A 27,867-nucleotide genomic window follows, 5' to 3' on the forward strand; every position below is an offset into this window, starting at 1 on the left:
TAAAAGCTGCAGTAACTCAACCCAAATTGTCCCACCTTGTCTAAATTTTAGATATTTGGTAAGAGTCCTGCACTGAAGTTTTCATCGTTCATACTCCTTGTTCATACCCCGACCTGTTCATACCCCAACGTGCACAGGTCTGCGAGGGCCCTTTATAGCTGCTTGCAGCTCTTGTTTATATTGTTTCTGTGTTTGGTACAAGCAGCATCCACTTCAACCTGGGGGCCTGGAAGGGGGCTCCTCCCACCTGTGGTCCCTTCTGGAGGTTTCTGATTTTCCCCAAATTGGGGTTTTTGAGTTTTTCCGTCCCCTTCTGGGAGCTTTGACAGGGGATGCTGTGGTGTACTTTATACTGAAAAGATGTCTCTGTACGACTTCTTTTCTCGAAAGAGGTCTCCACATGACCTCTTTTCATCTGTGAAGCCCTTTGAGAATTCGGTGATTTAGGGCTATATAAATAAAATTTGATTGATTGATTGAAAAGCAAATACTTCAAAATAAGATAACACAGTTAAGTATACAAACTGGTATGCTTGAAGAATTTTTATCACATAAAAAAATCTCATCATAATGCCCATTTCTGAATGCTGATGGATTCAAACGGCGGTTCCGTCTGCTTGCGTCTTTTATAATATGGTACAACCTTGGTTAACAAAAGCTGCTATAGATAACTCCTCTGGCTGCTAACACTCAACTGATTCCATCGGCTTCCTCCCTCCCATTTGCCCCATAATTTTAAAAATGGCTCTTGGAATGTTTAAGGTTGCCGACCCCTGGTCTAGCTCTTGTTTAAAATTGTAAAACAGGGAACTTTACCCACATGTGTGTTATTCTTGGCTTTAGACTTTTTGGTCTGTCTGTTGCTGGTGAAGTAATGCAGTGTTCCGTACTCCATCAGAGCAGCAAAGGTAAAGATGAAGCAGACAGAGACAAACAGATCCATTGCTGTAATATATGACACCTTGGGCAAGGACTTTCTGGAGATGGTGCTAAGAGTTGTCATAGTAAGCACTGTGGTAATACCTGAAAGCAGTACCAAAGAAACATATTATTAGCTAAAACTTGATGTTGCTTGATTTTACATATCCGGGGGAGATTTTGATCACAAAAGTTCCACTGTATTTGAAAGTCCTAAGAGTGGTTTGAAATATTCAAGGCTCAATTATTCCTAGCACAGCTATTAAATAAGTAATTTATTTTAAGTAAGTACTCTGATTAAAAACTAGATAGTAAAATGACATTGAACCTAAAGATGTTCGTGCCGGGACAGCATCCTTGTTAATCCAGAATGAAACCCAGGAGAGGACCACTATCATACTGCATGGAATGTAGGTCTGGATGGTGAAATAACCCATTCTCCGACTCAGGTCAAAAAAGAGTGTCATGATGACATATTCACCTGACAATAAAATAGACACATTCTAATAATTTTGTTAGGGCATTAGAGGATATGCAATCGAAGTTTAAACCAAGATGAGACATGAGGGGAAAAAAAGGACATAACATTTCCTACCTGTCTGGGTGTGTGCCACATCAGAGGTATTTCTCATCCCTACAAATGCAAACTGATAAAGTCTCCAATATCGCTGATCAGCCACCTCCACTGCTCGTCTTTGCCACCGATATAAAATCTCATTCCGAGGATATCCATCTAAATAAAACAGATTATTATTCTAGCAGGGAATAAAACAGTAAACTAATGTATGTGACATAAGTCAAAACAACATTGAAGATGGCCACTGACATGCTCAGATTCATACAATTTGATCAAATGAGCATAAGGATTAACCCCCCCCCCCTCATAAAAAATAATAATTTAAAAAGAAGAACATTTGTCAGGGATCTACTCCCTCTCAAAAGGTACAGGAACAGTGAGGCCAATTGAGTGTGAATTATTAAATTAGAGCAAAGGTGAAAATGTGTGTGTGTGGGGGGACAATTATGAATTTATATTTGATTGAAAGTAGCATACTTTAAGGCACATTCTCACGTTAAAGTTTTTACCAAAATCAATAAAATCCAAATGACCAAAACAAATCAAGAAAAAAGGTCTATTAAATCTATGTACCCGTTCACTCACTGCACAGATGCCCGCAACTGCTGATCGCGAAGGCCTCGGCTACTTAACTCAGTGGGTTGTATTTTCAGGTTTTGGGATTGAATGTCTGGAAGCTTAAAAAACAAAAACAAAAACAAAAAAAACACGAAAATATGTCCCTGGCATTGAATGAGTTAAGTATATTGGTTTGACTGGACTCAAAAAAAAAAAAAGGAAAATATGGTACGTCTCTGGCATTGAATGAGTTAGTAAAACATATATTTTGTTAATTTCATGATATTTTGTATGAAATTGTGAATATAATCATGACTCTTTAATAAAAGGATCAAGTCAACCATTAAATATATTTTAATAGATAATAATTTTGAAATTCATAATTTGTCATCATCAAAGAGCTTGATTATTTCGTGACTAAATATTTGGCCGAACCCTGTTAGAATTTGTGATGAGGAATATGCAATATATTTGTTGTAGACGTCTGTATGGCTGAAAAGTACTTGTCAAATTAAATCTGTTAGTGAATAGAAAGAGCACTTATGTTTGACTTGAACAATTTTAGTGTTTGTTTTGTTTCTACAAACATTTGCAATGTGGGGCGTCTTTGGATAATTTGCTTTTCAAAAAGGGGTCCCTGATTCCAAAAACTTTGAGAACCCCAGACTTAGATAACTGATTTATACTAATTTGTGGAAATTAATTTTCACTGCAATGCACCAAACATAAAGATCAACTCCATGGCATGGAATGGTCTTTGCATTGTTCACTGGCATGTGGACAAGAGATGAGGCAGAAGCATAAGAGCATTGCGGGTGAAGGGTGACACAGACAGCATGAATCAGATGAGAGAGGGTGTGTAATTCATTAAGTCTGTCAAAATAAATGATACGATGTGGTGTCTTCTCTCCTTTGGTAGAGTAAATGACAGATTGGGACAGGGTTTGAGAGGTCATCTTAAAGCAGATGGATCTTTTGCCAAAGAGAATAAATGGGCTTAGCCTGTAGCCCATTGAGAAGCCCCGATTGCCAGGCAAGGTAAAGAATTTGAAATTAAGATGACAGGTCTAGAATGGAAGGGAGAGACATTTGACCACCTACAGCTTGAAAACTCCAGCGGACACGAGTGCTCATCCATTGGAAAGTTATGCAGCTTAAGGTAACACTCCGCATTAATAGTCAACCTGACAAAAACAAAGTTGTGACAGAGAAAAGGCAGGTCTCATCATTTTTCCCCCCTACCAAGTATGAAGGAACATAATAAAATAAATTTTTGTGTCATCACACCAACAAATACTGAGGGAATAATGATCATTCCATGCTTTGACAAATTGGGATATCTTAAAATAGAACAAATACAGATGCACACACTAGAGAAGCACAAACAACAAATATATTCTGACCATATCGTATAATACTGCAAAGATGTCAACAAAGATGAACAATCTGGTTCCATTGTTATTTGTACTTACCTCAGCGTGTACATCACTCTACCATTGCTCCATAATCTCAGTAGGCGGTTTGGCGTGGTGATCCAGTGAGCGTCCGATTTCCTGGAATTCCTGAAGAATGTGTCGGGAATCCAGATTTTGCCTACCATGTTACTGTTGAGCATAAGTAGATTCACTGAGCTGTTGAACTTCAATCTTCCATCATACCATGTCTGGGCAAAGAAGATGTCAATGGTGTATTCCTGTAAAGGAAAAAAAAAAAAGGAGGGGGGAGGGTCACATTAATAATATACTAACTAAAGGCTTGTTGGAGAGTTTTGCACATCATTTGCATAATTGAGGAGCAACTTTTTAATTGTGTGGGCCATTTTTTGCATGAATATTGTTACACTAGTAATATTTGCTTGTCTTGATTATACCCTCAACAGTTTTTACTTCTAAAGATCATGCTGTTTAGAAGACAGCAACCTGTTTAGAAGAAAAAACAAATTGTTAAATAAATAATAATTAAGATACTTTATGATCTACAGGAGTGCTTCTCATCTTGGACATTTATAGTCATTCCAGAGCAGGGCCAGAAATACTTCTATAGGGTGGCCAGGGTGTGTAGTGTCTATATGTGATGCTTTTCATAAATGATTAATTGTAGATGAGTTATATTTTAATCATCCATCCATCCATCCATCCATTTTTTATAGCCGCTTATCCCCACAGGGGTCGCAAGCTTGCTGGCGCCTATCTTAGCTGGCTTCAGGCAGTAGGCGGGGGACACACTGAGCTGGTTGCCAGCCAATCGCAGGGCACACAGAGAAGAATGACCAATCATGCACCCGATCACACCTAAGGACAATTTAGTATGTCTAATTCACCTGCCATGCATATTTTTGTGGAGTGGGAGGAAGCCAGAGTGCCTGGAGAGAATCTGCGCAGGCTCGGCGAGAACATGTAAACTCCACACAGGAAGGCTGGAGCCAGGTGGATTTGAACTGGGACCTTTGAACTGTGAGGCGGACGTGCTATTCACTGCGCCACCGAGCCGCCCTATTATAATAGTTTTACTTGATTATAGCATTCATTATTTTGTACCCTTATGTAACACACACCTACAACAATGTAGTGCTTGTGTAGTCCTTGTTCTAATTGACATTTTATCCAACGCAGCAGTTCTGTTACTCCCTTACACAATTTTGCAAATTAAATTGGTAGGAACAAGTTATTAAGAATGCTAGGAACAAGTCATGAAGGTTGATGACCATCCATCCTGTTTGCTGAGTACAGTACATGAAAGCACGAAAAGGTGGCCCTGGGGTGACAGGTAGGGGGCGTTTTACTTGTTTTAACTTGATTGAACGTCATAGCAATGGATTGCAACAGATTTGCTAAAGACCACGAAGACTTGATGCCTACAATTTGGCAAAGAGTCCCTTGTGTCAACCCTACTTCCCTTGCTGGGTCCCGGTAGAAGCGTTGTGCCTTCTTGTACCTCCTACTTCACAAACACTACCATCATGTCCATCCCCAAGAAGAGCCCCCCAACACCTGCCTTTAGGACTACTAGCCATTAGCACTCATTCCAGTCATTATCAAGTGCTTCCAGAGAATGGTGCTGACCCACATTCAGAGCAGCATACACTGGACCACATGCAGTATGCCTACTGACCCAACCGGTCCACCACAGATGCTATCGCTGCTGCCCTGCAAATCTACCTTACGCACCTTGAGAATAAGGACTCCAAAATCAGGATGCTCTTTGTTGACTACAGTTATCCCCCACAGACTCGCAAACTGCTCTCCATTAGAGAACACCCAACGCTCTGCGTCAGGCCTTAGTCTATCAGGAGGGGAACAGGACTCTGGCCTGAACCATCACCAACACAGGAACACCACAGGGGTGTGTCCTCAGTCCCACGAAATGCTGATTTAGCTTCAAGTTCCTGGCTAAAATAACAAACTTGAAATTAGTCTTCAAAAAGCCAACAATTTTTGTTCCTGTTCTGTCTTTCAAAAAGTTTTTGCCGGCCTCTGATTTCAAAACTAGGTAAGTGTGAAACAAACACATTGAAAATTAATTCCGACCCTCTGACAGAAATTATAAGGACTATGTGGCCAACGATTAAAAATGAGTTTGACACCCCTGCCTCCCACAAGGACAACGTCCTCCTGAAGTTCGCAGCCCAACACAGACTGTTCACTTTCTTCCCATCAGGCCAAAGGTACAGGAGTCTAACATGCAGAACTAGTAGACTCAGAAACTTTTTCTTCCACTCTGCCTTCAGACTGATAAACAGACATTAGTAGAACCATAGGACTTATAATATCACTGTCATACTTCTCATACATTTGTGATGATGCCAAGACCATGCACCTTATTTCTAAATTTGCATGTGCACTATTTATCCTGTCCTTTTTTTTTTTTACACACCTCTTACTTGTAAATAGCTATACCTCACCTACTATGCACATTATTTAAATTATCATGCATATTTGCACATTATTGTAGGTAGCTGTACATAACCTACCTATGGTTCGTAATTGTGCTCTCTTACTTCTGTTGTCAACCCCCCCCCCCCCCCCCCCCCCCTCGCCTTTTGGTACTTATTTTTACGACATTTCTGAATTCCCAAGTTTCTCTTTGGGAATTTTGAAATTTACTGGGAAAAAAATTGTCTTGTATTTGCCGAATGACAGTATATAGTTATGCAATTCACAGAAGCAAACAGTTAGTGACAAGTAATTAGTCACAGGAAGGTCAAAAATAGAAAACCTGTTTAGAAGTGCCATAAAATGACCATTCCCCGCATTTGTTTCCCCCGTGTCTGGTGGGAAGAACATGACTTTACAGGAGCATAAAGCGCTAACTGAACTGAGACACAATCATGGTTAAAAGCTAAGCTTTGCTCATCTACCTTTGGACAGATTTTGGTTGGCTGCTGTCGAGGAGCTACCCTTTCTGATAAACAAAATTATTTTATTATTGCTCCTATTTTGTATGACATATGTGTGTGTGTACAAGTAGATTTCTAAGCCTGCTATTAAAACTTAAAAGGAGAGACGAAGAGCAGTTGAGGAAGAATGTTGTGTGTGTGTGTGTGTGTGTGTGTGTCCTTATGTGATTAGTGCCAGCATATCTGCTCTGTGTTCATCAAGGCCAGGTTTCACACTGAGTGAGTAGAAACAATTATAAAATACTACTTATTTGTGTGTGAACCATATTCAAGACATTGATGAGAACAACTTAATATTTTCAACATATGCTCCAATATAGGGTTGTTCCTGTTGATATATCTCTCTGCATAAGAAAAAAAAGAAATCTAGGTAAGACATATCCAACAGTCTGGCGAAGGTCTTGCTGCACCCGTACGGCGTTATATTTGTGCCACAATTAAGTGCCACAATTTTGAGGGTTGAAAATAAAACTGAGCGAACGAAATCAGATTTTGAGCTCAGAAAAAAAGTACTTGAATAGAAGTTTCTCACTCAAAATTTGCTCGCTCGCAATTGCATTCTCGCGCTCAACATCTCGCTCTCGTTCGCGATACTCCTCCCTCCCTCGCTCAACATCGCGTTTGCTCAACATCGAGCTCTCGCTCGCTCGAGTCATCCTCTGCGCTCGCTCAGTTCTGCTCACGCGTTACGTTTGTGCCACAAAACTAGCCAATCAGAGCTTGTAAAAGCACATTGATTGACAACTTGGTATCCAATGAGATTGCTTGTTGTGTTCACGAGTTGTTGTGAACGAGCAAACGAGAGTGCGTCACATCGACGTGGGCGGGAGGGGTGGGCTTATATTATTAAAGTACAAAAACAAACAAGGTATTTCTGTCAAATGATACAATACAATAATAATAATCATATTAAAAGTAATTATCCAGCCCAAGTCCGTGTTGACGCACTCTCGTTTTCCCCTTTCAGTTGAACACAGGGCATACGTGAGTGTGTCAATGAATAGCGTACAAGCAATCTCATTGGATACCAAGCTGTCAATCAAAGTGCTTTTACAAGCTCTGATTGGCTGGTTTTGTGGCACAAACGTCACGCGTGAGCAGAACTGAGCGAGCGCAGAGGACGACTCGAGCGAGCGAGAGTTCAATGTTGAGCAAACGCGATGTTGAGCGAGGGAGGGAGGAGTATCGCGAGCGAGAGCGAGATGTTGAGCGAGAGAGGGCTATCCCGAGCGTGCAAAAAGGAATTTTGAGCGAGTAATTTCTTTTTCTGTGTTCAAACTCCATCGGCGCGCGCTCAAACTCTTATCATTACACACTCAATATTCTTTTTCTTGCTCTCAAAATCTGTTTTCGCTCGCTCAGTTTGATTTTCTCTGCTCATTTTTTTTTCGTGCGCTCGTAATTGTGGCACAAATATAACGCCATACACCCTCTGCTCGGATAATGTGTACGTATGTATGTGTGTGCGTGTGTGCCTTTTGCTGCGGGTGTGCTTCATCACCGACAAGAATGTGCCTGTAAGGCGAGTGTTGGCGCGGGAGTAGATCAAAATTCCACATAGCTCATGAGGCGCACCCTGGCGCTGTTGTTGTCAACGCACAGGCAGAGACAAGGGGAGCAAAGACTACGTTCACCAGAAAGTTGGAAACCTCTTCCCGAGATTTCAAGTGTAAACTCCATAGTAATCATCTTTGGTCATGTACATGTAACCCTGGTTAAGATGGACCTTCCAAAGTAAAAGTCTATTAATAAAATAGTCATAAAAATACTTTCTTTGTAAATGCAAAATAGATTGGCATGACTGAAAAGCATGTTAAAAGATTAAAACATTCCAAATATAATTTGGTATTATTATTTTCGTGGTCAATTTAAATGACCCTTCTTAAATTTTATTTTCAAAGTCACGTAGCAGGATTGCGCACTAGACCATTTCTCTTCGTTCTGGCTGTTGGAGAAGTCTCGTGTTTATTTGAATCACAGCGCGAACTTTTTTGAGCAAACACAGAGAAAAGTCAATGGAAATCTTTTGTTAATTCTTTTTGCCATGACGAAGGATTTTCGTACCGTTCAAAACTTGTTTTCCACATCTTTAAATCGGTTCAGAACACACTGAACGATATATTCTTTTACGGTGGACTTCCAAGTTGTGCGATTCAAGATGGCGAGCTACCCTTGAGCTCCGTGGATTGTGCCTCGTGCGGGAGCAACAGAACACTTGGACAAAACTGAACATTTCTACGAATTTGGTAGGATCTATCCATTTTTTTCCTTCATCACTGTGGATTACAGTCATAAGGATTGAACATTCGGGACGCCAGAAGAACTATAAATCGGGATTTAATCTTGGAACTATAGACATTGATCATTTGAAGTTACGTATTCACGAATTGTTGGACTTGAACGTTGTCACTTGTATTTCCCATTGTAATGCTGTAAAGTATTATTCTTTTGTTAAACAACAAAATTACTAAATGGTTGAAATTAGAGTGTACTAAAATTAGATTAAAGACATAAAATTTGAATTTAATAATACAACAACCCGGGTTGAGAAAGAAGTCAATTTAAACTAAATAAGTGAAAAGAAACAAGATAGATAACCAAAATCAACAGAAGAGGGAAATAATACTGTATTTTCTCATACTCATGTTGAATTTTATGTTTATCTGTGTGTATGTTGCTGTCTGTTAATTGTGTGTTTTTCTATTCAACTAAAATAAGTCGACTGTTCAACTTATTTTCCCTGGTCTGTGACCATTAATTTGTTTTTTATTTAATCACTTCTCTAGCAGACGAACTTAGCACTAGACCGGAAACAAAATAGAAACAACTAGAAACAAAATTCTTGTAAATTTCTTGTAAATTTTACAAGAAGGGCTTTTGAGGGGAGTGACCTAATATTTATGAAGCCAAATTTAAACTGGGAAATTTTCTTGTTGGTAATACTAATACTAACAAAATTTTGATGGCTGGGGCTAGGTTTGTATTTTGAGTAATTAAAACCTTGTCGCAATGTTAGTAAAGTAGGAATTCGATTGTTGACGGCTACAGCGCACATATTAATATTCCGCCGAGGTACTATGTCACTAGTCCGACCGGTTAAGGAGGCATGACTATTTTCTTAATCAACACCACCTCAGCAGAAATCTAATCACTAGGACATTCAGCATTAGGTATTGAAACAGTGTGTGGATTGCAGTGATCTCGACTTAGCCATCCACCGGTTAAGCGAGAATAATCTGCTAAACCTCTCATCATTTCCTCTCGTAGGCAGAAGGCCAGAGACAATAGCTCGATGCCGACTCATCTTTCTAGCGAGATTACAAGTCCTAGCTATGTTCTTCTTTGTAATCTCAGACTGCCTCATTCTAGTATCGTTGGAGCCGACATGTATCACTATGTCCGAGTAACTAGAGTTGTTTGTACTAAACTGGTGTCTAGGCCTCTTGTGTGTCAGCTCCCTAAGATTAGCTTCAATATCGGGTGCTCTGGCCCCAGGAATACACATTACGGTGGCTGGCGTTTTAAGCCTAATGTCACGGGTGATGGAGTCCCCTATACCTAATGTGTGAGAGCCAGTAGACTGAGCTGGAGTGTGCCTAGCAAGGGGGCTAAAACGATTATATGTCCGAACAGGCTCACCGTGGCTAGCAGGCTTCTTAGGGCTAATGCTAGCCGGTCTAGCGGGTAGGCTACTACCCGCACTAGCCGACGCTAGTGGCATTGCAGCAGGGCTCAGCCCACACTGTCACTATCAGATGTGTCTTTCTGATCTACGATTATCAAACTACTCTGCTCTAGCTGACGGACACGGCCCTCTAGGAGAGAAAGCCTCTCCATGAGAATAATGCAGGTGTTGCAAGTGACTGATGCGGTAGAGGTGCACGAAGCCATGCTTACTTTAGTACAGCCGAGTGAATACTTACGCTAGCAGAGCTGCACGAGAACAAGGACGGACAGAGCTAGGAGCTGTTCAGAGAATCGGTGAATCACTAGCTAACGAAGAATGGAACAGTCCTCAAAAATAAAGAAAAAACTCCGAACACAGGTCTGACGAGTGGTGGTAAAATAGAAAAATAAAAATATCGTTCGTCTCTCCAGCTATGGCTAAAACAGCGACAGCAGCTTCATGTTCAACAAGGCTCTCTGTTGTAGTTTTCCCTTCACGGCAGCCCGCAGTGAAAGCCGACTGAAAGTCACTGTCACCGATTAATTTGCATGCGAAACGAAATACAGTTCCTTTTTAAGGGCAAAAATGAAATTATTCTCTCCTCATTGTAAGGACCAAATGCAACATCTAGCATGTATCCTTGGGGTGGTGCGATTGCTTATATAAGCAGCAGGTTTAAGTAAGGTGGTGGAGGATTGAACCGGAAGGGCAAATGGTTTTGACCACAGGTATGTTATAATTTCAAATGCTGTTTGGGTGATTTCTTTATATGCTCAATATCCAATTATGGTTTATGTTTTGAATATGGTGATAAGAATGTCATACTCACTGCCACTGAATGTATTTTAATGGACACAACAGATGCAGCTGTCAATAGTTTGATACACACTACAGTTTTGAACAAGAAAGGCGTGTCAAACCGGTCCATCCATGGCTCAGTCCTCGAGAGCTCCGTATAAAACGGAGGCTCTCATACTCATAGTTTCGCCATTTGCCCATTTTCTTGTTAACAATGTTTTGGAGAAGAATCGTTTTTGATACTTGTCTTGTCTTTCAGATAACCACGTTTAGCATCTTTGTTATGACATTTTTCAGGCCCCATTTTAATCCAATATGTCCACATTTTTTCATCAGATGTGTCCCAGCATGACGGATCCGAGCTTCAGGTAAGGTTTGCATGATTGACATCATCTTGTACTGCAGCAATGGAGGTGGCGGCACAATATGCCGGTGTATTGGGCGGCTCAGTCGACATCCCAAACTCTACCTCTGAGACGCAAAGTGAGCCCCGATCGGCCTCATCAGCAACTTTATCATAACTGGAGCCAGTTGTGGCACGTTACTGTTATATCTTTCACTCTTTTTTTTTTTTTTTACTTAATATAACAATGTACTCCAAACTATGACGTTCTGTTAACTCTTTATTAGCATTGCACGTAGTCATAACTTAAAGCGGCGAAACGCCATGCATTGCATGAAAAACTATGGGTAGCATTAAATCTCAAATCAATAGCTGTCCTACATATATTCAGATAATCATATTCACTTAATTTTTGGGGTTAATTTAGGAATGAAGGTAAACTACCTCATATATTGACTGTATCCATGAGAATTGTTCTGCTTCATGAACTTGAGTCAGTACTACAGTGGGCCCCCGTGTTACGACATTCATCCGTTCCGCAGTTGGGGTCTTAAGGTGAATTCGTCGTATGACGGGCAATCCAAATCTATGTTAAATAGCTAATGCGTTTAGAACCCCAGGTACAACATCAAAATTGTACATACATATTGAAAATTGGTACCCAAATAGTATAGTAAGTGCTACATATGTAAATTATACATGTATATAATCAGAAAACATCATGAATAAAAAATTATAGAAAGGTTTTATTTACCTTTGAGTGCCACTTATGCCCTTATTCTTATCTCCAGCATCGTTTCCATATAAATCATCTTCTGACTTCTTTAACATCCCTAGCAATCTTGGAACCCATGGCTAGCCCTTTCAACTTTGATTTAAGCAGTAAAATGCACTATAAATACAGTTTTGTAATTACTCACAATCGAACAAAGCTTTACCATTCCGCAATTTTGAAACGTTTATTTTTCCAGTCACAGTAGCCCGCAGTAACAAACAACCATAGCAAACAACCAGCCTGAACCGATAGCAGACCACCATCTCTGTCAGGAGACGCCGACCAATCGCAGACCAGCATTGTAGTCACGCGTAGCCTGAACGCAGTTAGACGGCAATAGTAAAAGAGTGCAATTACTGAAAAACGCCAGCAGATGGAGGCAAAAACCCACAAATACAGCCAAGCCCCTAGGGTCATGAAAGATAATTTGGTCGCATAACTGGGAAAATGTCATAAAGAGGGTATGAAACAACTCAGTATTCCACGTCGCAACATGAAAGTGATGTAAATCAGGGATGTTGTAACACAGGGGTCCACTGTATTTCAACTAATAACTCAAACTTAACAGGAGGGTGCAACTCTCTAGTGGAGCCTGTGCAGGCACATTAGACTCTCTGCTCTCGACTGCAGAGTTTGCATCTGGTGCTGAGGCAAAAGTAGATAAATCAGTCTCTTTCCAGACATGTCTACAGATGGAACGTCTGTTTTTGAAGGGGTTAAGTCCTGCACTTCAATTAGTGGAACTGGTGAGTAGACAAGTGCATCCTGAAGATAGTCCATGAAACGGTTCGGTAGGTGCTGATGTTACACGCAGGAGAGGATCTATGTGTCTTCTCCAGATGGTATCAGGGTTTCAGAAGATCAAATGTGGTGCGCAGATCTCTCTTGAACATCAAACTGGCAGGACATTTGTTGTTGCATGTGGAGTGTTACAGTAGCTTACAGTAGCAGGAATTTGTGCAGTCTCTGATGCAGTATTCCTTGACCTTGTGAGGCTTTTAATGCTTGTTTCATTGTCTGTATGAACCTTTCTGCAAGGCCGTTTGTTGCAGAATGGGATGGAGCTGATTTCATGTGTTGCACTCCATTTGCTTGTGGGGAAAAATCAATTTCTTGTGAAACCGACTGAGGGCCATTGTCAGAGACTAACTGTGGGAGCTCCAAAACGACTTAACATTTCTCCTAGCTCCTCAATGGTCTTCTGTGTTGTTGACTTCATGATAGCCACCCCAGGCCACTGGGTGTTTGCATCGATAGCAAAAAGAAACATTTTGTCCTCCAATGGACCTGCTAAGTCAATGTGCACCTGTTGCCATGGCTCCTCTGGGAACTCCCAGGGATAGAGACGTGTCCCGAACCTTGTGATGTGTTGAGCAACTCAACACATCAGATTGAAGGTATTTCTTCAATCCATTTCGCCATGTTTGGCCACCATTTTTAGCTTCTCATTATTTCCTTCATTCTCAGTACGGTATTTCACTGTGTCTTGCATGAAGTTTTTTTAACACTTGTTTGTAGTGGCATGGTAATACTGTAATGACTCTTCTCCCCCATAGCAAACAACCAGTCTGAACAGATAGCTCCCCCCACTTTTCAAGGAAGTGCCTGATGTTTGAATCATCACCTGTAGGGTGTCCCTTAATGATCAAGTCCATGACTTCAGACAACATGGGGTCATATGTCGTTCACTTCTTCACTTGTGCAGCTGAAACAGGTGCATTTGCCCACCTCAGAAAGTAGAAAATGTCTACTGTGTTCAAATTTGGCTTCATGACAGGAAGTGGCAACCTAGACGACCCATCTGCATTGCAATCAGAACCCGACCTACAATAACTGATGTCATATGAATGTCCTGAAAACAGCAAAGCCCACCTCTGCAGTTGTGAGACAAAGAGGTATTCATTGTATGGTCCAAGGATGGTTATGAGAGGTCGGTGGTCAGTGAAAAGTGTGAACCTCCCGACAATACAAGTACTGGTGAAACTTTCTGACAAAGCGTAGCACTTCCAATGAACAATTGTTACCTTCTGCCTTGTACAGTGTCCTTGAATTAAAAGCAATTGTTTTTTTCCTCACCATCTGGCATTACATGAGATATTACCACTCCCACACCATAGGGAGAGGTGTCACAGGCTATCTTAATCGGAAGTGATGGATTAAAATGAGTCAGAACCTCCGAAGCAGTTAGCGCATCCTGTGCCTTCTGAAAAGCCTCCTGACAGGCTGCCGTCCACGTCCATGCTTTTTCTTTGCACAGCAGGTTATGCAATAGTTTCAGTAGGGACACCAATTTTGGGATAAAACGTTGTCAGAGAAATCTATGAAAGAAGATGAAGACATGCCCAGCTGCTAAGCAGCAAAATAGTAACTCAGACCTACCAAGATTGACTTAGCTTTGCCGGCAAAGGAAGCGCTTGGCTCTCACTCTCATGCTCACCAAAGCCCTCGGAAGCCCAGCCATCCCCACCTGCTTTTTATTCATTCAGCAAAGCATTGCAGATTACAAGACATAACAAAAGTCAGCCGGGCACTGCCAACAGCTATGCCAAGGTTTCAGTTCACACTTTCCTACGTCAATAGCTTTAGCTAAGGACTGGTGGGGTGAGATGAACTAGGACTGCATAGCTGGATAGCAGTGCATGTTATTCTAGACACGAAATAAACACATAATGATCACAACCTAATATATGATACCTTTAACAAACATCCATAATAATTCAATAGTCCTAAGAAAGACTTCAACTGGCTAACATTCAGTGGTGGTGCTGCATCCACAATGGCTGTGATTTTCGATGGTGCCCTGTGAAGTCCCTTTGCATCAATCAAGTGACCTAAATATTCCACTGATGACACGGTGGTGGCCAAACCCACAATTGGCCATCCTGATTCAGAGTCCATACTCTTTCAGTCTCTAAAAAGCCGCGTCCAAGTTGCGCAAATGCTTGTCATCATCTGCTCCTGTACACAGAATATAGTCCAGGTGGAATTGCACTCCAGGTAATCAACTCAGGATTTGGTCCATAGCTCGCCGAAATAGTGCTGGAACCAATGTGATACCAAATGGCAGTCTCCAGTTACTGAAAAGTCAATTATGTGTGTTGATCATCAGCATGTCACGTGACTGTTCTTCTACATGCATTTGTGGGTAAGCTTTGTTGAGATCTATCTTGCTGAACTTATGTCCCCCAGGCCAGCAAATGTCATCAATCAAGGGGAGAGGATACTGCTCAGTTTGTAAAACAGGATTTGTTATTAAAGTCTCCACAAGTCCGAATTCCTCCATCCTTTTTTGGTACAGGGACTATGGGTGTGCCCCATTCAATGGTTGTTACAGGTTCCAAAACTCCATGTTTGGCCACCAAATGCCACACCCCCCGCCAGTTTTTCTTGGTGAGGCAAACTGGTAACTTGGCAGTCTGTCCATTGTACTTTACAGTCACATCTGTCATCCCTTTCATGGGCATGTCCAGTGTATGCCCTAAAGACAGTGTCTGAGGGCCAAAGTGAATTTTTAAAATAACAGTGATGCGCTTGATCCTGTGTCAAACCTTGGATTTGGCCCAAAAAACTTCTGAGTCTTCATCCACATTAATTTATTTGGACAAGATTTATTAGGGGCCGAGCAGCTACCGCTGCGAGAGCCCTCTTGTTTTTCTCCGGATTATTAGGGCCCGAGCAACTACCACTGCGAGGTCCCTATTGTTCCTCCCCAGATTATTATTATTATTATTAGGGCCCGAGCAGCTACCGCTGCGAGAGCCCTCTTGTTTTTCTCCAGATTATTATTAGGGCCCGAGCAGCTACCGCTGCGAGAGCCCTCTTGTTTTTCTCCAGATTATTATTATTATTATTATTAGGGCCCGAGCAGCTACCGCTGCGAGAGCCCTCTTGTTTTTCTCCAGATTATTATTAGGGCCCGAGCAGCTACCCGGGCGAGAGCCCTCTTGTTTTTCTCCAGATTATTATTATTATTATTATTATTATTATTATTATTATTATTATTATTATTATTTACTGTGCAGCGCTTTTCCATTTTTGAGGGCCTAAACATGCACGAAAAGTCACCAAAATTTGCACATTTGTCGGGCCCGGTGAAAAATTGGATAATTTTGTGTTTCCCAAAACAATGCAAAAAAAATGGCTCTGCAGCGCCACCTAAGGTTGAAAAAGTGCACCTGGTCCCGGCCCGTTTGACCTAGATCTATGAAAATTTTTAGGCATATGTAGGACCTAGAGACCTACAAAAAAGTCAGCGCGAGCCATGTGCTCAGATGTACAGAAAAAGAGTTATGAATTTTTGAATGTGCATTTTTGGCCCATTTTTGCACGTTTGTAGGTCCCAAACTGCTCCTTGTTTCTCCTAAACGCTTTACTCAATCACCTTCAAATTTGCTGTGGTCCATATTCACACGTAGGGGCACAAGTGGGCAAAATTTGGTGCAGATCCGCTGGCATATATGATAGGGGCGTGGCTTCAAATTATGTGTTCAATTTTTCCTTCGCCAAGAGGGACAAAAACCTTAATAACTTTGATGTACTAGCTTAAAAAAATCTAAAACTTCATAGACACATGGAAACTTATGTCTTTAACACCTTTAAAAAAAGTTTTTTTAAATACCTACTAGCGCCGCCTAGTGGTTGATTAAAATGTTATTTTTTACACTTTCATGTATTGTGCTCAGTCTGTTTGAGTACAACAAATGAAAATTGGTCAGAATATCAATAAGACATGGAATATTAAGGTTTCAAAATTTTATGACTTTTCGATAATGGGCGTAGTCTGCACGCCACCTCAAAGTCAGATGACTCGCCAAAACGAAAAAAGTGGCTGTAATTGGCCCCAAAATGGCCTTATGAGTGGAAAATAGCCTCTCACTCCCGGCCCGTTTGACCTAGAGCTCCAAAAATTTGTAGCCTTATGTAGGACCTCGAGCCCTACAAAAAAGTCAGCGCAAGCCATGTGCTCAGATGTACAGAAAGAGAGTTGTGAATTTTTGAATGTGCACTTTTGGCCCGTTTTTGCTCATTTGCAGGTCCCGAACTGCTCCTTTTTTTTCCCAAACGCTTGACCCGATCGACTTCAAATTTGCTGTGATGTTTTATCTGACTGTGAGGCACAATTGTTAAAATTTTTGTGATGATCCGCCATCAAATATGTTGGGGGCGGGGCTTCATATTATGCCTTTGATGATTACTTTGCCACATGTGAAACAAATCTTTATAACTCAGCTTTACCAGCTTAGAAAAATCTGAAACTTCACAGACACATGGAGACTCAAGCCCTTAACACAAGTGTTTAAAAAAATCTTCAATTGCTTATAAGTCCATCTAGTGGCAAACAAAAATGTCAGTCTGATGTCTCGCCAAAACGAACAAAGTTGCTGTGTTTGGTCCCACATGGTCTTATCTTTTCTAAACTTCATATATTTGATGGGTTTCCAATGCGGAATACACCTATCAACGTATTTTTTGTTATAGTGCGAGCGCCACCTAGTGGCAGCCAAAAATATAGCATTTTTTAAACGTTTTTAAGTGTTTAGCTGAGCCCTTTGAAGTAATATCGCTGAAATTAAGTCTGGAAAGCCTCTAGACAGCTTTGATGACCTCCACCAAATTTTACGAAGTTTCAATAATGGGCGTGGCCTCTATGACCATTTTCATTCCGAAGCTTTATCTGTCCAGTAAAAGTTGCTGTAATTTGACCCAGATGATCTGATCTTCTCACAATTTCACACATTGGATGAAAATATTCTCCTGAACATATCGACAAAAATATATTCCAGTTTAAAGCTAGCGCCTCCTAGTGGCTGCAAAAAATGTCATTAGTCGAAAGATTACAGTCAATCCTGTTTGGTTTGACTGACAGCTATGAAACTTTGTAGGCAAATGGAGGATTGCAAGACCTACAAAAAAGTCAATAGAAGTTATGTGCTAGGATGTACAGAAAAATTGTTATGAATTTTTTCAATGTGCAGTTTTGTCCCATTCTTAGACGTTAGCTTTTCTCAAACTAGTGTCTTTTTCTCTTAAACGATTCACCCCATTACCTTCAACTTTGGCATGAATGTTTATCCAACTGAGGGGCACACATAGTCCAAATATCGTGAAGATCTCTTGATATAAAAGATGGGGGCGGAGCTTCAAATTATGTTTAATAATTCCTTCGCCAAGAGTGACAAAAATCTTAATAACTCAGCTATGAAAGCTTCAAACCATCTGAAACTTTCCTGGGACTTTAAAAGTCATGGAATAATGCAGCTATGTGATAAACTTTCAAATCATATTCAGCGCCACCCAGTGGCGGACAAAAATCTCATTTTTTATACTTTTATGTACTGTGAAATGCCTGTTTGACTAAATGAACTCAAAAATGGTCAGAAAAGCTATGACACATTGGAACATTAAGGTTCTCAACTTTTATGACTTTTCATTAAAGGGCGTGGCCTCTATGCCAACTCAAAATCCGATGTCTCGCGAAAACGGTAACAGTTGCTGTAATTGGACCTAGACGATCTTATATTTTTAAAACTTCATATATGGGATGGGAGTCCAATGTGAAACACACCTACAAGCCTAATTTTTAATTATAGTACGAGCGCCATCTAGTGGCAGCAAAAAATTATAGCAAATCCTTAACGTTTTTATGTACTCTGCTGAGCCCCTTGAAGTGATATCCCTTAAATGTTTTCTGAAAAGCCAGTGGCCATGCCTTATGCCCTCCACAAATCAGTACAATGTTTCCACAGTGGGTGTGGCCCATACGGCATTGAAAGTCACAAAATTGGAACAATAAAAGCTGCAGTAACTCCACCCACATTGTCCCACCTTGTCTAAATTTTACATATTTGGTAATAGTCCTGCACTGAAGGGATCTACAACTAATTTTTCATCATTCATAGTCCTTGTTCTAACCCCGACCTGTTCATACCCCAACGTGCACAGGTCTGCGAGGGCCCTTTATAGCTGCTTGCAGCTCTAGTTATTATTATTATTATTATTATTATTATTTACTGTGCAGCGCTTTTCCATTTTTGAGGCCCTAAACATGCACGAAAAGTCACCAAAATTTGCACATTTGTCGGGCCCGGTGAAAAATTGGATATTTTTGTGTTTCTCAAAAGAATGCAAAAAAAATTGCTCTGCAGCGCCACCTAAGGTTGAAAAAGTGCACCTGGTCCCGGCCCGTTTGACCTAGAGCTACGAAAATTTTTAGGCATATGAAGGGCCTAGAGACCTACAAAAAAGTCAGCGCGAGCTATGTGCTCAGATGTACAGAAAAAGAGTTATGAATTTTTGAATGTGCATTTTTGGCCCATTTTTGCACGTTTGCAGGTCCCAAACTGCTCCTTGTTACTCCTAAACGCTTTACTCAATCGCCTTCAAATTTGCTGTGGTCCATATTCACACATAGGGGCACAACTGGGCAAAATTTGGTGCAGATCGGCTGACATATATGATAGGGGCGTGGCTTCTAATCATGTGTTCAATTTTTCCTTCGCCAAGAGGGACAAAAACCTTAATAACTTTGATGTACTAGCTTAAAAAAATCTAAAACTTCATAGACACATGGAAACTTATGTATTTAACACCTTTAAAAAAAGTTTTTTTAAATACCTACTAGCGCCGCCTAGTGGTTGATTAAAATGTCATTTTTTACACTTTCATGTATTGTGCTCAGTCTGTTTGAGTAAAACAGATGAAAATTGGTCAGAATATCAATAAGACATGGAATATTGAAGTTTTAAAATTTTACGACTTTTCGATAATGGGCGTAGTCTGCACGCCACCTCAAAGTCAGATGACTCGCCAAAACGAAAAAAGTGGCTGTAATTGGCCCCAAAATGGCCTTATGAGTGGAAAATAGCCTCTCACTCCCGGCCCGTTTGACCTAGAGCTCCAAAAATTTGTAGCCTTATGTAGGACCTCCAGCCCTACAAAAAAGTCAGCGCGAGCCATATGCTCAGATGTACCGAAAGAGAGTTATGAATTTTTGAATGTGCACTTTCGGCCCGTTTTTGCTCATTTGCAGGTCCCGAACTGCTCCTTTTTTCTCCCAAACGCTTGACCCGATCGACTTCAAATTTGCTGTGATGTTTTATCTGACTGTGAGGCACAATTGTTCAAATTTTTGTGACGATCCGCCAACAAATATGTTGGGGGCGGGGCTTTATATTATGCCTTTGATGATTACTTTGCCACATGTGAAACAAACCTTTATAACTCAGGTTTACAAGCTTGGAAAAATCTGAAACTTCACAGACACATGAAGACTCAAGCCCTTAACACAAGTGTTTAAAAAAATCTTCAATTGCTTATAAGGCCATCTAGTGGCTAACAAAAATGTCAGTCTGATGTCTTGCCAAAACGAACAAAGTTGCTCTGTTTGGTCCCAGATGGTCTTATCTTTTCTAAACTTCATATATTTGATGGATTTCCAATGCGGAATACACCTATCAACGTATTTTTTGTTATAGTGCGAGCGCCACCTAGTGGCAGCCAAAAATATATCATTTTTTAAACGTTTTTATGTGTTTAGCTGAGCCCTTTGAAGTAATATAGCTGAAATTAAGTCTGAAAAGCCTCTAGACAGCCTTGCTGACCTCCACCAAATTTTACGAAGTTTTGATAATGGGCGTGGCCTCTATGACCATTTTCATTCCGAAGCTTTATCTGTCCAGTAAAAGTTGCTGTAATTTGACCCAGATGATCTGATCTTCTCACAATTTCACACATTGGATGAAAATATTCTCCTGAACATATCGACAAAAATATATTCTAGTTTAAAGCTGGCGCCACCTAGTGGCTGCAAAAAATGTCATTAGTCGAAAGATTACAGTCAATCCTGTTTGGTTTGACCTACAGCTATGAAACTTTGTAGGCAAATGAAGGACTGCAAGACCTTCAAAAAAGTCAGTAGAAGTGATGTGCTAGGATGTACAGAAAAATTGTTATGAATTTTTTTATTGTGCAGTTTTGTCCCATTCTTAGACATTAGCTGGTCTCAAACTAGTGCCTTTTTCTCTTAAACGATTCACCCCATTACCTTCAACTTTGGCATGAATCATTACCCAACTGAGGGGCACACATAGTCCAAATATCGTGAAGATCTCTTGACATAAAAGATGGGGGCGGAGCTTCAAATTATGTTTAATACTTCCTTCGCCAAGAGTGACAAAAATCTTAATAACTCAGCTATGACAGCTTCAAACCATCTGAAACTTTCCTGGGCCTTTAAAAGTAATGCAATAATACAGCTATGTGATAAACTTTCAAATCATTTACAGCGCCACCCAGTGGCGGACAAAAATCTCATTTTTTATACTTTCATGTACTGTGAAATGCCTGTTGGACTAAATGAACTAAAAAATGGTCAGAAAAGCTATGACACATTGGAACATTAAGGTTCTCAAATTTTATGACTTTTCATTAAAGGGCGTGGCCTCTATGCAAACTCAAAGTTTGATGTCTCCCCAAAACGGTAAAAGTTGCTGTAATTGGACCTAGATGATCTGATGTTTGCAAAACTTCATATATGGGATGGGAGTCCAATGTGAAACACACCTACAAGCCTATTTTTTATCACAGTACGAGCGCCACCTAGTGGCAGCAAAAAATATAGCAAATCCTTAATGTTTTTATGTCCTCTGCTGAGCCCCTTGAAGTGATATCCCTTAAATGTTTTCTGAAAAGCCAGTGGCCATGCCTTATGCCCTCCACAAATCAGTACGATGTTTCGACAGTGGGTGTGGCCTATATGGCATTGAAAGTCACAAAATTGGAACAATAAAAGCTGCAGTAACTCCACACACATTGTCCCACCTTGTCTAAATTTTACATAATTGGTAATAGTCCTGCACTGAAGTGATCTACAACAAATTTTTCATCATTCATAGTCCTTGTTCATACCCCGACCTGTTCATACCCCAACGTGCACAGGTCTGCGAGGGCCCTTTATAGCTGCTTGCAGCTCTAGTTAGGGCCCGAGCAGCTACCGCTGCGAGAGCCCTCTTGTTTTTCTCCAGATTATTATTATTATTATTATTATTATTATTATTATTTACTGTGCAGCGCTTTTCCATTTTTGAGGGCCTAAACATGCACGAAAAGTCACCAAAATTTGCACATTTGTCGGGCCCGGTGAAAAATTGGATATTTTTGTGTTTCCCAAAACAATGCAAAAAAAATGGCTCTGCAGCGCCACCTAAGGTCGAAAAAGTGCACCTGGTCCCGGCCCGTTTGACCTAGAGCTACGAAAATTTTTTGGCATATGTAGGACCTAGAAACCTACAAAAAAGTCAGCGCGAGCCATGTGCTCAGATGTACAGAAAAAGAGTTATGAATTTTTGAATGTGCATTTTTGGCCCATTTTTGCACGTTTGTAGGTCCCAAACTGCTCCTTGTTTCTCCTAAACGCTTTACTCAATCACCTTCAAATTTGCTGTGGTCCATATTCACACATAGAGCCACAAGTGGGCGAAATTTGATGCAGATCCGCTGACATATATGATAGGGGCGTGGCTTCAAATAATGTGTTCAATTTTTCCTTCGCCAAGAGGGACAAAAACCTTAATAACTTTGATGTACTAGCTTAAAAAAATCTAAAACTTCATAGACACATGGAAACTTATGTCTTTAACACCTGTAAAAAAAGTTTTTTTAAATACCTACTAGCGCCGCCTAGTGGTTGATTAAAATGTCATTTTTTACACTCTCATGTATTGTGCTCAGTCTGTTTGAGTAAAACAAATGAAAATTGGTCAGAATATCAATAAGACATGGAATATTAAGGTTTTAAAATTTTACGACTTTTCGATAATGGGCGTAGTCTGCACGCCACCTCAAAGTCAGATGACTCGCCAAAACGAAAAAAGTGGCTGTAATTGGCCCCAAAATGGCCTTATGAGTGGAAAATAGCCTCTTACTCCCGGCCCATTTGACCTAGAGCTACAAAAATTTGTAGCCTTATGTAGGACCTCAAGCCCTACAAAAAAGTCAGCGTGAGCCATATGCTCAGATGTACAGAAAGAGAGTTATGAATTTTTGAATGTGCACCTTTGGCCCGTTTTTGCTCATTTGCAGGTCCCGAACTGCTCCTTTTTTCTCCCAAACGCTTGACCCGATCGACTTCAAATTTGCTGTGATGTTTTATCTGACTGTGAGGCACAATTGTTCAAATTTTCGTGACGATCCGCAATCAAATATGTTGGGGGCGGGGCTTCATATTAATCCTTTGATGATTACTTTGCCACATGTGAAACAAACCTTTATAACTCAGCTTTCCAAGCTTGGAAAAATCTGAAACTTCACAGACACATGAAGACTCAAGCCCTTAACACATGTATTTAAAAAAATCTTCAATTGCTTATAAGGCCACCTAGTGGCAAACAAAAATGTCAGTCTGATTTCTCGCGAAAACGAACAAAATTGCTGTATTTGGACCCAGATGGTCTTATCTTTTCTAAACATTACATATTTGATGGGTTTCCAATGCGGAATACACCTATCAACTTATTTTTTGCTATAGTGTGAGCGCCACCTAGTAGCAGCCAAAAATATAGCATTTTTTAAACGTTTTTATGTGTTTAGCTGAGCCCTTTGAAGTAATATCGCTGAAATTAAGTCTGAAAAGCCTCTAGACAGCCTTGCTGACCCCCACCAAATTTTACGAACTTTCGATAATGGCCGTGGTCTCTACGACTATTTTCATTCCGAAGCTTTATCTGTCCAGTAAAAGTTGCTGTAATTTGACCCAGATGATCTGATCTTCTCACAATTTCACACATTGGATGAAAATATTCTCCTGAACATATCGACAAAAATATATTCCAGTTTAAAGCTAGCGCCACCTAGTGGCTGCAAAAAATGTCATTAGTTGCAAGATTACAGTCAATCCTGTTTGGTTTGAACTACAGCTATGAAACTTTGTATGCAAATGAAGGACTGGAAGACCTACAAAAAAGTCAATAGAAGTGATGTGCTAGAATGTACAGAAAAATTGTTATGAATTTTTTTAATGTGCAGTTTTGTCCCATTCTTAGACATTAGCTGGTCTCAAACTAGTGCCTTTTTCTCTTAAACGATTCACCCCATTACCTTCAAATTTGGCATGAATCATTATCCAACTGAGGGGCACACATAGTCCAAATATCGTGAAGATATCTTGACAGAAAAGATGGGGGCGGAGCTTCAAATTATGTTTAATACTTCCTTCGCCAAGGTTGACAAAAATATTAATAACTCAGCTATGACAGCGTCAAACCATCTGAAACTTTCCTGGGACTTTAAAAGTCATGCAATAATACAGCTATGTGATAAACTTTCAAATCATTTACAGCGCCACCCAGTGGCGGACAAAAATCTCATTTTTTATACTTTTATGTACTGTGAAATGCCTGTTTGACTAAATGAACTCAAAAATGGTCAGAAAATCTATGACACATTGGAACATTAAGGTTCTCAACTTTTATGACTTTTCATTAAAGGGTGTGGCCTCTATGCAAACTCAAAGTCTGATGTCTCGCAAAAACGGTCAAAGTTGCTGTAATTGGACCTAGATGATCTGATGTTTGCAAAACTTCATATATGGGATGGGAGTCCAATGTCAAACACACCTACAAGCCTATTTTTTATCATAGTACGAGCGCCACCTAGTGGCAGCAAAAAATATAGCAAATCCTTAATGTTTTTATGTACTCTGCTGAGCCCCTTGAAGTGATATCCCTTAAATGTTTTCTGAAAAGCCAGTGGCCATGCCTTATGCCCCCCACAAATCAGTACAATGTTTCGACAGTGGGTGTGGCCTATATGGCATTGAAAGTCACAAAATTGGAACAATGAAAGCTGCAGTAACTCCACACACATTGTCCCACCTTGTCTAAATTTTACATATTTGGTAATAGTCCTGCACTGAAGTGATCTACAACTAATTTTTCATCATTCATAGTCCTTGTTCATACCCCGACCTGTGCATACCCCAACGTGCACAGGTCTGCGAGGGCCCTTTATAGCTGCTTGCAGCTCTAGTTATTATTATTATTATTTACTGTGCAGCGCTTTTCCATTTTTGAGGGCCTAAACATGCACGAAAAGTCACCAAAATTTGCACATTTGTCGGGCCCGGTGAAAAATTTGATATTTTTGTGTTTCCCAAAACAATGCAAAAAAAATGGCTCTGCAGCGCCACCTAAGGTTGAAAAAGTGCACCTGGTCCCGGCCCGTTTGACCTAGAGCTACGAAAATTTTTAGGCATATGTAGGACCTAGAGACCTACAAAAAAGTCAGCGCGAGCCATGTGCTCAGATGTACAGAAAAAGAGTTATGAATTTTTGAATGTGCATTTTTGGCCCATTTTTGCACGTTTGTAGGTCCCAAACTGCTCCTTGTTTCTCCTAAACGCTTTACTCAATCACCTTCAAATTTGCTGTGGTCCATATTCACACATAGGGGCACAAGTGGGCAAAATTTGGTGCAGATCCGCTGGCATATATGATAGGGGCGTGGCTTCAAATTATGTGTTGTATTTTTCCTTCGCCAAGAGGGACATAAACCTTAATAACTTTGATGTACTAGCTTAAAAAAATCTAAAACTTCATAGACACATGGAAACTTATGTCTTTAACACCTTTGAAAAAAGTTTTTTCAAATACCTACTAGCGCCGCCTAGTGGTTGATTAAAATGTCATTTTTTACACTTTCATGTATTGTGCTCAGTCTGTTTGAGTAAAACAAATGAAAATTGGTCAGAATATCATTAAGACATGGAATATTAAGGCTTTAAAATTTTACGACTTTTCGATAATGGGCGTGGTCTGCACGCCACTTCAAAGTCAGATGACTCGCCAAAACGAAAAAAGTGGCTGTAATTGGCCCCAAAATGGCCTTATGAGTGGAAAATAGCCTCTCACTCCCGGCCCGTTTGACCTAGAGCTCCAAAAATTTGTAGACTTATGTAGGACCTCGAGCCCTACAAAAAAGTCAGCGCGAGCCATATGCTCAGATGTACAGAAAGAGAGTTATGAATTTTTGAATGTGCACCTTTGGCCCGTTTTTGCTCATTTGCAGGTCCCGAACTGCTCCTTTTTTCTCCCAAACCCTTGACCTGATCGACTTCAAATTTGCTGTGATGTTTTATCTTACTGTGAGGCACAATTGTTCAAATTTTTGTGATGATCCGCCATCAAATATGTTGGGGGCGGGGCTTTATATTATGCCTTTGATGATTACTTTGCCACATGTGAAACAAACCTTTATAACTCAGCTTTACAAGCTTGGAAAAATCTGAAAATTCACAGACACATGAAGACTCAAGCCCTTAACACAAGTGTTTAAAAAAATCTTCAATTGCTTATAAAGCCATCTAGTGGCAAACAAAAATGTCAGTCTGATGTCTCGCCAAAACGAACAAAGTTGCTGTGTTTGGTCCCAGATGGGCTTATCTTTTCTAAACTTCATATATTTGATGGGTTTCCAATGCGGAATACACCTATTAACGTATTTTTTGTTATAGTGCGAGCGCCACCTAGTGGCAGCCAAAAATATAGCATTTTTTAAACATTTTTATGTGTTTAGCTGAGCCCTTTGAAGTAATATCGCTGAAATTAAGTCTGAAAAGCCTCTAGACAGCCCTGCTGACCTCCACCAAATTTTACGAAGTTTCGATAATGGGTGTGGCCTCTACGGCCATTTTCATTCCGAATTTTTATCTGTCCAGTAAAAGTTGCTGTAATTTTACCCAGATGATCTGATCTTCTCACAATTTCACACATTGGATGAAAATATTCTCCTGAACATATCGACAAAAATATATTCCAGTTTAAAGCTAGCGCCACTTAGTGGCTGCAAAAAATGTCATTAGTCGAACGATTACAGTCAATCCTGTTTGGTTTGACCTACAGCTATGAAACTTTGTAGGCAAATGAAGGACTGCATGCCCTACAAAAAAGTCAATACAAGTGATGTGCTAGGATGTACAGAAAAATTGTTATGAATTTTTTTAATGTGCAGTTTTGTCCCATTCTTAGACATTAGCTGGTCTCAAACTAGTGCCTTTTTCTCTTAAATGATTCACCCCATTACCTTCAACTTTGGCATGAATCATTATCCAACTGAGGGGCACACATAGTCCAAATATCGTGAAGATCTCTTGACATAAAAGATGGGGGCGGAGCTTCAAATTATGTTTAATACTTCCTTTGCCAAGAGTAACAAAAATCTTAATAACTCAGCTATGACAGCTTCAAACCATCTGAAACTTTCCTGGGCCTTTAAAAGTAATGCAATAATACAGCTATGTGATAAACTTTCAAATCATTTACAGCGCCACCCAGTGGCGGACAAAAATATCATTTTTTATACTTTTATGTACTGTGAAATGCCTGTTTGACTAAATGAACTAAAAAATGGTCAGAAAAGCTATGACACATTGGAACATTAAGGTTCTCAACTTTTATGACTTTTCATTAAAGGGTGTGGCCTCTATGCAAACTCAAAGTCTGATGTCTCCCCAAAACGGTAAAAGTTGCTGTAATTGGACCTAGATGATCTGATGTTTGCAAAACTTCATATATGGGATGGGAGTCCAATGTGAAACACACCTACAAGCCTATTTTTTATCATAGTACGAGCGCCACCTAGTGGCAGCAAAAAATATAGCAAATCCTTAATGTTTTTATGTACTCTGCTGAGCCCCTTGAAGTGATATATCCCTTAAATGTTTTCTGAAAAGCCAGTGGCCATGCCTTATGCCCCCCACAAATCAGTACAATGTTTCGACAGTGGGTGTGGCCTATATGGCATCGAAAGTCACAAAATTGGAACAATAAAAGCTGCAGTAACT

General features: G+C 40.3%; 1 protein-coding gene across 4 annotated transcripts in view; it reads right to left on the reverse strand.

Annotated features, from left to right (window-relative positions):
- The window catches only part of gabrg1 (gamma-aminobutyric acid type A receptor subunit gamma1), an 80,985-nt gene that overhangs the window by 25,189 nt on the left and 27,929 nt on the right, over positions 1–27,867 (reverse strand). For 3 of the 4 annotated variants that reach the window (XM_088432909.1, XM_088432907.1, XM_088432910.1), the window contains 5 exons: positions 3,526–3,746; positions 3,155–3,237; positions 1,514–1,651; positions 1,247–1,399; positions 821–1,023 (listed from right to left, as the gene is read on the reverse strand). In XM_088432909.1, the coding sequence (XP_088289035.1) occupies positions 821–1,023; positions 1,247–1,399; positions 1,514–1,651; positions 3,155–3,237; positions 3,526–3,746 (798 nt within the window). The remainder of the gene's footprint in view (positions 1–820; positions 1,024–1,246; positions 1,400–1,513; positions 1,652–3,154; positions 3,238–3,525; positions 3,747–27,867) is intronic. The other variant, XM_088432911.1, reaches the window with a different exon arrangement.

The sequence above is a fragment of the Hippichthys cyanospilos genome, chromosome 14 (assembly GCF_059441005.1).
Source record: "Hippichthys cyanospilos isolate Australia breed blue-spotted pipefish chromosome 14, RoL_Hcya_1.0, whole genome shotgun sequence".
Classification (NCBI taxonomy): Eukaryota; Metazoa; Chordata; class Actinopteri; order Syngnathiformes; family Syngnathidae; genus Hippichthys; species Hippichthys cyanospilos.